This window comes from Molothrus aeneus, chromosome 15 (genome assembly GCF_037042795.1).
Source record: "Molothrus aeneus isolate 106 chromosome 15, BPBGC_Maene_1.0, whole genome shotgun sequence".
NCBI classification, from domain to species: Eukaryota; Metazoa; Chordata; class Aves; order Passeriformes; family Icteridae; genus Molothrus; species Molothrus aeneus.
In genome coordinates this window covers 7,894,984-7,907,193 of record NC_089660.1, presented here as the reverse complement: position 1 = coordinate 7,907,193, position 12,210 = coordinate 7,894,984, and the positions used below count along the sequence as shown (strand labels likewise).

The following is a 12,210-nucleotide window of genomic DNA, read 5'->3' as shown; positions in this document are numbered from 1 at the left end:
TCAGAGCACTGACACCTGTTATTGCCCTCTGTATTTTTAAAAATCTTTTAACCTCATAATTCATGTTGTATACGAAATCTGTTAATGCCAAATATGGCTTTGGTGCCATTGCTTCACTGTTTGTCATTTTGCACCTAAATGACATTTAGGTGCAAAATTATTTATAAAAAACTAGTAATATCTGCCAAGCATTAAGAGTTTTCCCAAGATCCACTGATATTGTTTGAGGAATTCTCTCAGACTGCAAGCAGCTGAAAAAAGATAGAAGCATGAAATTAAATTTACAGGGAGTGAACATGCACCTGTGAAGGGGCAGAAAATATCCATGTACCTGACATTAGCCAACAGTACCACATAATTACAATTTTTCTCTAATTTCTTAATCCAAGAGGTGTGTCTACTAAGATCATCTGGATTTTATGGAAAGTTTCTTGCTGGAAGGCTGATGACAAACCAGTGGCTGGTATTCCTGGCAGGGCAGAGAAGATGGGATTTGACAGGATCTGCCTTTCTTGCCTTGCTGCCTCTTCTAAGTTTTTACTGGGTTTTACCTTTGCTAATTTCATCTTCCCTTATATATGGATGACAGGGCCTCTAACAGGGTGTAGCAGTTCAGGGGCAATTTTGGGAAATCACATTTAGTGGGAAAAAAGGAAATGAATGCAGAAGACTCTCAGAACTGACTTCCTTTGGAAGCAGGAAAATTTTGGATCTAGGATATTTTGGTTCTCTCCTGTTAGGAATAAGGATCTTCAGCCTGGAATAGAAAAGGTAGAAATAACTATTGTGCATTCTGAAAACAGAATGAATGGGAGCTGTAAAATTTTACTGGTTTCAGTCAGAGGCTTTCAGCTGACAGTTGAAAGAAGAATAAACCTATCAGAAGTGAATAATTGGACCTTTTTGAAGAAGAAAAGCAGTGTATAAACGTTAAACCACCTTCATATCAAACATACATAAAGAAATTTCCCTCTGAAGTAAAATCCTTACAGTGGATTTATAGAACGTAGCCTCTCTACACAGATTGCAAAGCAGTTTCTGCTCCTGCTCTGTGTGCTGAACAAAGCACTTTCAAAACCACCTCTGCAGACCTTCAAAAGAAAAGCAGGATTAGAAGAAGTTAATTTTCCTTCCTGTTCAGGAGGTGGCAGTGGAGACACAGCAGTGGAGCAATGTCAGCTGGAATTTAGGTGGGGTCTCAGAGAAGGATAAAGTCAAGAGAAATTTGCTGCCCGTGACCAGGCTAGGAAGCACAAAGTGACAGTCCCTCTAGAAATGGCCATTTTTAAGTCAGGGATGAGGTGAAGAACAGTGAAGAATCAAACTAGAGAAATTCAGTCTTCACAAAGCTCAGGAAATTCATTTGAGTGCAGTTACAGCCACTTCTGCTGTCAGCCCTTATGGTATTGACTTTTGTTTATGTGAGAGATATCCTTCTTTAATTAGACTTGCAATGCCAAATGTGTGCACAGCTTGTGGAGTGAGCAGCACACAATGCAACTATGTTTTAGATTGCTCTGTACAGCAGAGTACATGACAATTCAGTGTTACTGTGCTGCTGGGACACATTTGTGAGTGTATGAAAAGATACATTCAAAACATTTGCTTCAAAATGCAATTTTGTAAGGTTCCTCTTTCAAATGTCTTGCCACAGGAGGTGATCCATCCTCACAGCAGCTCTTCAGGAGATATAGAACTTATCGAGTTTTCTCATTGTTTGGATACAAAATTTAAAGCAAAGGTTGTCTGCCTTCCCCAAAGCCTCAGAAAAACTCAGAGGCAGAGCCAAAAGTTCCTGACTTTCAGTACTTCCAGTGCTGTGCTTGCTTTCTTTTAATTACAGATGTATTGGTTTTGTTTTTCCTCCCTCTGGTCTCAGAGGGTGGCTGATTAGGATTTGTTCTTTGCCTTTAGTTGTTTATGGATTTCTACAGTTCCATGGTTTGATTTTTACATTGAGAGACAGATTTTCTTAGGTTCCCCCAACTGTGTGGGAGCAGCTCTATCATTGCTTGGGAGCTCAGGGACAGAGTAATGACAATACTGTCTTTTTATAAGGGACTGAACTGAATGGGGAAAGAAAAACCACCACGAGAATTTCTAAGGTACATTTCAGGCAAAAATATATTATTCATTTCACAAATCACTGTAACTACTGATCAAGGGAGCCAGTGTCCCAGATTGTTGTGGCATATATAAATTCAAAGAGATAATAAGAGCTTGGATGTGTGGATCAGCAGAAAGGCAAAGTGAGAACCCACTGACAGTTGCATTTCCATTCCATGAGAGTTTATTTTTATAAAGGAAAATTTTAAAATAGATTTTTTTAAAAAAAATTTTAATATTATGCAGTAGAATAGAAAAAATGCAAATGTACTCACCAGATGAAGAAGAACAAGGTCTGGTTATGGCTTAGGGACACATTTTCCTTCTTTAGGAGTTATTAGAATTTTTCTTAGAAAGACAGTGACCCAGAAACTTTGTGTGATTGTGGGCACTTTGTTCATTCCCATGTGCACTGGGGAGAAGTTGTGGCCAGGTAATACCTGAGCTGTGGCCAGTGGCAGACTGGAACGGGCTGTGCTACCCTGAGCATGTCCTGAGCTGAGGGCAATGGGAACACCTTGACAGCTCACCCTGAGCAGGGAGTGTTCCCTCCAGAGGGCAGGCTGGGTTTTACTTTGGTGATACAGGGACCAGCTGGGCTCTCCTTGGGCTGAGCTGAGCTGATCCACTCCCTTTAACTGAAAAGCTCACAGGGGTGGTTGAAACTTGGACTTCTCTCACTCTCTGTGGCACAGCTGGGCCTCCTGAGGATTGAAATGTTTTAGCCTAATAGAGAATTAGGGGCTTCACATGGGGAAGCCTGGATAAGCCACAGTTTACAGGAAATTCAGCCAGATGACTCAACAGTTCCTTTTGGCAAGAGGAGCTCTGGCACTGTGAGTAAGAACTCTGCTGAGGAAGGAGGTTGCACATCCACTGCTGCAGGCTTTGGAGCCAGTGCCACCACTCTCATCCAGGCGTTCGCCCTTGGTGACAGCAGGCAGGACCAGCTGTGCTGAACAGCAGTTACTCACAGAACCATCGTGGTGCAGGTGCCAAATGTGCCATCAAGGGAACTCCACCACTTCTGTCTACACAAGTTTCACCTCCAAGCCTCTTTCTTCTTTATTTAAAAGAATTTTAAGCTGCTTGAACCAATGATGTCTCTTGCTGTACATTGTTACTGAAATGGGCCCCTCATTTCAGTAGCACCTCTCAGTTTATTATTTGCATTGCCATCAGCAAAACAAATATTAAAAGAAAGCATCTAAACATTAGTTGTGCCACAGAGTTTTATAGAAACAAACTAAAAATACTCAGACCCAGTCTCAGCTTTTTCCTCCTATTATTATGAAGTTTCCATTCTACAACTCCTGTTTGGGAAAATACTTTGTTCTGGGAATGGTGAATCTGTCTCCTTTCCTTGCAGTGCACATGCTTGAACTGCATGTGTGAGGATAAAGAGAGAAACAGTTAAGTGGAAATGAGAAAGAGCAGAAACCACAGGTTTCTTCCTACACATATATATGGGACATCTCTTTCAAAGCAATGTGAGTTTCTTCACAGCCTATCCTGTAGAAATCTTTCCTACATATAAAACCAAAGAAAAAAATCCACACAGACAAGTATTTTTTTTAATTATTATTCTTATTTGACACTCACATTACAAAATTTAGAAACCATAGACAGTTCAGGCAAACTGTTAAAACACAGTATAAATTAGGGGGGGTTTAATATATAAATTCTATACATAGGTAAGTTAGCTGGAACATGACTGACAAAAGGATTTCATAACAATCTTACCACAACTGTATAAAAAGGCATGGGAGTAGGATGGGCACTATCATCATGAATGCAGGTTAAGACATTTTCCACAACAGCTATAAAGCGTAACAATGACCATGCTATTCTCGCAGTGTTTATGTGGGCTACAGGATGCATATTACCAATAACATTTTGCAAGATCTATGTACAGTCACAAAATCATAACAGCCACTTTCAAGTAACTTTACTGTTTCCTGCCTGTGCAATTAATAAAATGTTGGTATTCTGGGAATTTCTAACAAAGCTACATAGTTTGAGTATTATGGATGGGTTAAAAGTTGGACTCGATGATTTTAAAGGTCCTTTCCAACTTAATGATTCTACAATTTTATGATTCTATGGTAGAGAGATTTAAATTTGACCTGAAAATGCTGATCACAACATGAATTTTTTAATTTAATGAAAAAGATACAGGAAAAGCACAGTTCCTCATTGCTATCACTCACATGATTAATACATACCACTCTTTTAAGTCATATTTGTTTTTTAGCTTGATTATTTTTAAAACCTAAAGTGATAATTTAGTTCCCATTTATCTAAGCACAGCTGTAAAAAGGACTAACACCAGAAGAAATGTAAAACTAAAATTTGGATATCTTTTTGGGTAATTTTTTGAAAGGACATGCTTCCCAGGTAGCCCTGGGCCTGTCATGAAACCTTTGAATTTCTCAGTCTGAAAATAAAGATAGTTCTGCTTAACCATTTTTACTCTGTGCTTTTAGGTCCGTGACTAAATAGTATCATTTTAATAGTTTTAAATACTATGTTCTTGGAGTTTAGTTAAGATGGTTGATATTCACTCTTAAAATCCAATCTTTCACCTTTATAAGCTGATGAATGCTAAGAGTTCTGGAACCCAGAGGATAATTTGTTTTCCATCTATGTTGTCTACTAGTAATGATGTTTTTACAGACAACCCCCTAAGGGAAGTACATGTACCTTTGTAAGAATCAGACTTTGAACCACTTGAATTTAATAGCTCTGCATGTGCATCTTTCACTAAGTTTTAATAATTTGGACAATGATATTGGAACAACTCCTAGTTCAAGGCAAGGACAGACAGTAAGTGATAACCCAGCTTGGGCTGCTGAAGAAACACAGATGATGTCAACAGCCTAAACTACAGCCCCCGTTTTCTCTATTCTGTTTGCCCACAGACCAATCATCAAAAACTCATCATATATTCATTTAAAAAAGACTGGAATTTTTGAAGCATAATTCAATAATGAAAGCGGTGATGTAGTACTGACCAGTAATAGCTCACTGAGGAAGTTATGTTGCTCTGAAAGGTAGCTGGAATATGTCATTTTCTGTTCAAAATTCCATCAGATGGAGCTTTGCACCTTTTAGAAAGAAGGTTCCTTTACAAACATTTAACTTGCAGGACTCCTGAGCTCTGCACTCCTAAGTCTTCTGCATTCTAGGAGGCCTGGGAACATTGCTACACTGCAATATTAATCTGGGTTGGCAGTTTTAAGGCCATGGGGATGAAAAGAGAGAAGGATTCTTATTCTGTTATGACAGATCTGGAGTATGAATACAGAGCCTTTGTATGGCAGAGAGCTAGAAAAATGTTCCTTTGGCATTTTGTAAGAGCTGTTTATGGAGCAAAATACCACTTCTGTGGAGGGAAAGGCATCAAGGGAGGAGTGAGCAGTCCAAGCCACTCTGAATTTACAGCACTCCAGCCTGTGCTGGCCACAGAGCAGGGCAGGGAGCTCAGCAGGAGTGACTCTTAGCTTCTTCCTGCAGCTGAGGCTGCTGCCTGAGTTTGTGTCTTGCACCCGTGCAGAGTGTGTGAAATACCAGCCATACAAGCTATCTGCTCCCTAGCTACGCTGGCATAATGTAACAATGCAGGATGTGATGCCTTGTATGGGCATTAGCTTTAGTGTACTTAGTCTTTTTTGCCTATCTGAAAATATGCAGAAAGAATTGTAAAAGAAATCAATACTAACCAGATTAAGCTTCAGATCTGTTCCATCTAAAAACTGGTAACTGGTTCACAGTGGTTTCAGGGGAAGGGACACATTCTAGCCAATATTAAAACAAAATTATTGGTAATATTTTCTGCACCAGTATTTCACTATTCTCTCCTGCCTTCGCCTGCCTAGCTGCCACTAACAAAATAGAAGATATTTTGTTCCACTCTGCCACCATGCAGTGAAATATGAAAGTTAACAACCATCAAAGTATTTTTCATAATTTTTAAAATACTTATTTTTCTTAGATCTTAAAACCTCTGTCAACGAAGTAACAAATTCTTCACTGTTTTAAATCCACTAGAGAAAACTTTTAGTTCAAAGAATTTTCTCGTAATCATTCTGTTGAGTGGGTAAGGAAGTATTTGGGTAATCATTCTGTTGGGTGGGTAAGGAAGGCTTTGCCTCAGGTGAACTTCCAAGAACTTTCTCTCCATCAAAAGGGGCATGTCCCAGAAAAGCAGAGTGCAGGCTCAGCTGTGAATGTGCACTGACCTTTGAGATCATCCCCTGGGGGTGCCTGTGCTGCCATCCCGAGAGCTGGGCACCCACACTTCAGGAATGCCCTGCACCACCTACAGAGGGAATTCCACTCCACAGGTGATGTTAGAAAGGACAAAAGAAAGGACAGTTTTGGCCCACAGTCAAGTCTCTGAGCAGTAACAAGGGGGCTTTTCCTTGTTTCTTTGTCACTCCCTAACCCCATTCTGCAACTACAACAATGGAAATAATCAGTTCACAATCAAAGGGGGTTTAATTTCCAATGAAAGAATAATTTGAGACAGTATGGCTAATTTCTACCAGTATAAAAAGAGAAAAAGGTTCTTAAAGCCAGAAAGCCAAAAAGTAAAATTTTGCTCTCAGACATGAATTAATTCATTGGATCAGATTTAGTCCTTGAATTTGCTGCTGAAAGTTCAACAATGTCAAAGAAAACTTTCGCTAAGGCTGGACTTTCACCCTGTTAAGTGCATCTCCCCTCTGAGAGTTGCACCTGGCACAGAGACTACACCAGCTGGCAATACAGTTTAATACCTATGAATAACTAAAAACTGTACTCCAGTTAATAATTGCAGGACTGCTCCAAAACTCATCAGAATTAATTGGAGTTTTTCCTCTGGCACATTGCTGTGCTTGGAATCAGTCTCATTCCATGGAACACAGTCATTGCTAGGCCAGAGACTGTTAACTGTGTAACATTTTTACATTGATATGCATAACTATTTTTTCTACTAACATGTCTTTTCAGTTGATAATTCCAATTACATATTCAGTGATCTGAGCTCTGTTCTAAAATGGATTTAAAGTCATGTGCAAACCAGTGCTCATGTGCTTAAAAAAAAAGGTGCATTATACTATTGCAATAAAACATGATGAAATAACCAAGATATCAGGAAGGGACAGGCTTAATTTTAAGTGAGTGATTATCTTATCACTACTGACCACATCATACAGTGTTCTTGAGCTCAGAAAAATATCTCTACATTTAAATTGTTTCTTATTTGAAGTGCTTTAGCAGCTGTCCACACTTTTTTAAAGTGACACCTCAGCAGAAGCTGGGATTGCAGTTTGCTCTATCCACATGGGGAGCTTCCAGAGATGTACAACAGGATTGTGTTCATTGCCTAAGAGGGGGAACAATGACAGTCTAATCAGGGTGCTCTGGGGCACAGAGTGCTTGACTCATTTCAAGTTTCTGTCCTGAAAATTTAGTTGTGCCCAGCTGCCCTATATCCATGCACCTTTAATTTGGTAATGTGATCAGTGTGGATGTGAAATTGAGGGCAACACTGTACAATTAACTGTCTTTCAAAAGGCATTGAGCAAGTTCATCTACTGACTTCACACAAGCTGAAGGCACACAATTCCCTCCTTGCTTTCCACTGAGCTTTATACCCATCCTTGCATTGCAGGATGGCACACGCAAGAAATGGAAAAATGGGACTTTTGCTACCATTCTGATTACACTGGAGGAGGTGCAGAAGTGATTTTGTGTATTTGGGTCTTTAAAGATACTGCTGTATACCAGAAACTAAGTTAATGCTTCTGCAAGACTGTGTCATATTCACATCTTACCAGCTTAGGGGTTTGACACCATCAGAGCAGACCTACAGGTCTAGCTTTGCTCTGTTCTCTGTGTAGCATTAGTTCAAGCAGCTGCCAGGGAGTGAATCCACTCAAAGAAGCAGAATTAGAAAGCCACAACATTACTACAAGTAACTTGTCTAGATGTTTGTCTAATGACTGCACACCTTAGAGTGGTTTAGTGCTTGGTGGGAAGTGATCCTTTCTTTTCAGCATGGCAGGAGTTCTTTATGCCTCTATAGCAATAAAAATAGATTACTAGACATGTATATGGTCTCATTTTCATGTAATATTAATACATTTTTAGAAGAAATTTATTGCCCAAGTTGTCATTCTTTGTTTTCAGCTGTACTGGTGCTTGTTGGTGAAGCACGGCTCTAACCCCCTCCTGCCAGGAGCTGTTCACCCTGGTTAGGCCACAGATCGATTAGAAATGCAACTGACAGCTGCAACTTAAGGCTTGCATTGTTTCTGTTTAAATAGGATTCAGCTACAAAATTCTGTGAAGACGAGCTATGTCTCCTGAAGTCCGTTTTTTAAAAGCGCTGTCTTCTCATTTTAAGTTGTTTTGCACTCTCATCTCCAAGTCATTTTGCAAAGAGCAGTGAATGTCTCTGGAGATCAAACACTACAGATTAATGTGCCATGCACCTCTACAAAGCAATAATTGCTTCACTACTCCCCAAGAGATGAGGATGTTTAGCACCTCTGAAAAAAGACCTTTTAAATGTCTGACTACATAAAGGCTTAAGAATAATTTAGTGCTTCTGACAGTCCCACTAAGCCCTTAATACCCACCTAGATCTGACCTTTATGCTTCCATTTTAAGCACTGAGGTCTGAAAGTTTTGGACTACAAAAGTGATTTAGTTTGCAACATTGATAAACTTTAGGAGATCTAATTTAACCTGTACTTGCAAAATTGCCCAAATTCATGGAAGGTGCCCCAAAATATAAGGAATTATAATGAGAAATCATATTTTAATTAATTGTCATGGTTTTTAATCTCACCTGTACCAACCTCTAGTGGCTCATTAGAAAAGGAGTGAGGATTTAAATTTTAAAAAGCAGGTTTTAAGAAAGGGCCCATCCACCTGCACTGGGTTTCAGATAAGCAAAACCCCCATATTTCCACTGTGAAATCACACTGTGCCTAATAAAAATATGCAGATAGTAAAAAAAATTTACCATTTAGGAAACACATTTAAACATTAGCATTGTTGTAGATACATTTATGGTTATTGCTCTGGATTCATCTGAAATTTAACAGGTTTTTAATGGCTTCATTTTGGAAATGGTTCTGCCTGAAGGAACAGCTATGTGTATAGTTCCTCTGTATAGCTCTTAGCTCATGTACAAAAATTAACAAACAGCAGATTCACAGTATCAGCAGAGCAGTCATCATTCCATAGCTGCAATGATGCTGTACCATCATCCTTACATCCTTAGTTCTTCCATACAAAGCTGGAATAAACACATTAGAGTTTTATGTCCCCCCATCTGAATTCATGTGCTGATCTACAGGAAAAGGAGACCTGAAGTTCAGCCTCAAGCCCTGTTTGCAAATCCAGAAGAATCCATCCTGCTCAGCTCAGCAAGCTCAAGTGGATTCAGTGAGCCAGACTGGGATCCCTCAGGCCACAGCCCAGCACAGAACTGCTCTGCAGACACATCCAACCTGGAGTGCACCACACAGAGCATTCCCAGGCTGCTGCCCTCAAACTCCAGCCTGCCCATGTCCCCAGGTCAGCAGCTCACTCAGGCATGGACAACTTTGAGCCTGGCAGAGGGCAGGAACAGTTCCAGTTTTCTGGCTGAATAGGCCAACACAGCCAGGTTTTGTGATTACCCTAATTTTTCAAAACACCACAGCCACTTGGAATCTCTCTGTGCTGAAATAAAATTATTACTGATTTCAAAGAAAGGGTTACATCCTTCTGTTGTAGGGAGAGAAGGACTGGAACATCTGAAAAGGTAGCACCAAGTCAGTAATAAAAATGCAAAGTTCAGTATGATGTGGCATTGAGGTTTCATTTAAGCTTTTTGAGATATTTTCTGGGGCAGTTAGGAACATTCCTTCCACACACAAACAATAAGTCGACTGTTAGGGCTTAGTTTTGAATCTAATATAGTTCATTATCATTTAATATATCTATTACAGTAGCACCTTGATTATTGTACAGCTTTAAATACAAGACATTGTCCCTATTTCATGTTATCTGTAAGGAAACAGTGAACTTTACATCCTAAAAGTAAAAAAGACAAAAATTGTTATCTGCTCATGAATGACAAATTCTTTAGTGCATTCATTCCAGTCTGAAACCCTTTGTCTTCTTAAAGCATACCATGTAGCTCCTAAGTTCAGAGCAATTAACCCCCATCCTCTTAAGTATCATGTTACAAAATAAACAGTACTGTGTCAATTGGAACCCCATAGAAATGGTAATGCAGTACCTTTTTTTCTTTGGGTGTGATAAAACCCCTTAAAAGATGCAAGTCAGCATCAATAAATTTAGGGAATACACTACATACATTAAATAGAGGTAAGTTGAGTCCAGAGTCATTTGCTTCTTCATTCAACCTCAGAAGTGGTGGGGATGTCTTCAAGCAGCACCATCAACCCTCTGTACCCTCCTTAGACCGGCCCAGATTCACAGTAAGGAAAGCAACAACCGCGGTGGGAAGATGAACTAAGCAAGAGTCACACTCCAGGCTGTTCTGTAAAAATCCATGGGGTCAGGACAATGTTCCCATGCTGACGTGGCCTATATGTGACAGACGTGTGTGTGAGCAGTGTCAGTCCTCATCCCTGCAAGCTCCAACCTGCAGCAGTCAGTGCTTTGTTCAACAAGGCTGGGGGACTGCTGATGCAAGGTTAAGTTCTTTTTTTTCTTCATTCAGCAATTAACCAGATTGCTGTTGTCTGTCTTTGATTTAATTTTACAATCCTCAAAGGTTTAAAGAACTGCTGTCTGAAGCACCTGCTTCTGAAATACTCTTGTGTATTTTTGCTTTCCTTTCTTATACTTTTCCATTCTCTGTTGCAGTACCATGATTCTCCCTGCTCCTGGTTTTCTTGTATTTTCCTTCAGAGGCAAAATTACAGTGATCCTGATGCAGTTTGGGCACAGCCACAAATAGTCTGTTTGTCCTTCCTCTCTCTATCTCATAGTTAGAAAAGCATCATTGTGCACACAGTTCTATTGATTTCAGTGGATGAATCCAGTTCATCCATCATGTTAGGCAGTCAGAAAAACCCAACAAAAAAACTCAAACAAAATAAATTGTCTAAATCCCAAACAGGCATCTTTGGAATCAGTAGTGCAAAATGTTTGCGGATTTCTTTTCCTTGACCTACTGCAATAATCTCTCAATCTTCAAGTCTTTCCTAAAATAGTGGATCTGTAAAAGTAAAACATAAGGACAATTAAAAAAAAAAAAAGCAAATGTAAAGGTTTGGGTTGTTTTAATCACTGTCTTCATATTCTCATTTATGTCGAACCATTTCACATCTCTTAGAAGAGTTCTAAACTGTTGGAAGATCCAGTTGACCTGGGGCATTCTTCATCTGTATCAGGCTTCTGAATGGGTACAGGAAGCTGAGGGTATTCTTTACAGGGAGGATAATTTGAGATTAAAATGTGTTTTTATCAGCGCAGCCTTAGCTCTGCAAATTAGTTTTAAATGGAAGAGATCTCTCTCAGGGGTAATAGCTTAAACACCTGGACTTCACAAGCTTTGATATCAGAGCAACTGTTTGGAGGTATTTTAGAAATGAACTGATAAAATGAGAGGTTACCTTAAGGATTTCCACCTGTCTTTTTCTGTCTGGTTCTCTGGACTTTCACTTTCATAGGAAGCCAGATACAAACCTGGAAACAGTAAATATGTGTTATTTCCAATAGCATCAGTAACCCACATCCCTCTGCATTGCTGTACACACAGAAAGAGAAACTGTAAAACTTCATGGTCCCTCAGGTAGCTGGTGATCAGTGGGACACTGATGTTTAGGTCACATGTCTACCTTGGAAAGTTGTTAGTTAATTTTGATGGAACAGTAAAGGAGCCCAGAGTTAAAATATGTTAGCATGACCTTCTCATTACAATATTAATGGTTGAAATGTCTCTGGTTTTGCAGACAGAGATCTGGGCCCATTTCCTCCAGCACTGCTACTCAAGAGTTATATGAACTTTAAAAATGACACAGTGAGAGCTGACACCTAAACACATAAGCTTTTAAAAACTAAGGGTATTCTCATCACATAACACAACTT

General features: G+C 39.5%; 1 protein-coding gene across 1 annotated transcript in view; it reads right to left on the bottom strand.

Moving 5' to 3' along the window:
* Positions 1-3,666: 3,666 nt before the first annotated feature.
* RASGEF1C (RasGEF domain family member 1C) overlaps positions 3,667-12,210 on the bottom strand; it is a 31,858-nt gene continuing 23,314 nt past the window's right edge. Inside the window, exons 12-13 of the mRNA XM_066560070.1 lie at positions 11,736-11,808; positions 3,667-11,338 (exon numbers count right to left, since the gene is read on the bottom strand). Of these exons, the coding sequence (XP_066416167.1) occupies positions 11,314-11,338; positions 11,736-11,808 (98 nt within the window). The 3' untranslated portion in view covers positions 3,667-11,313. The remainder of the gene's footprint in view (positions 11,339-11,735; positions 11,809-12,210) is intronic.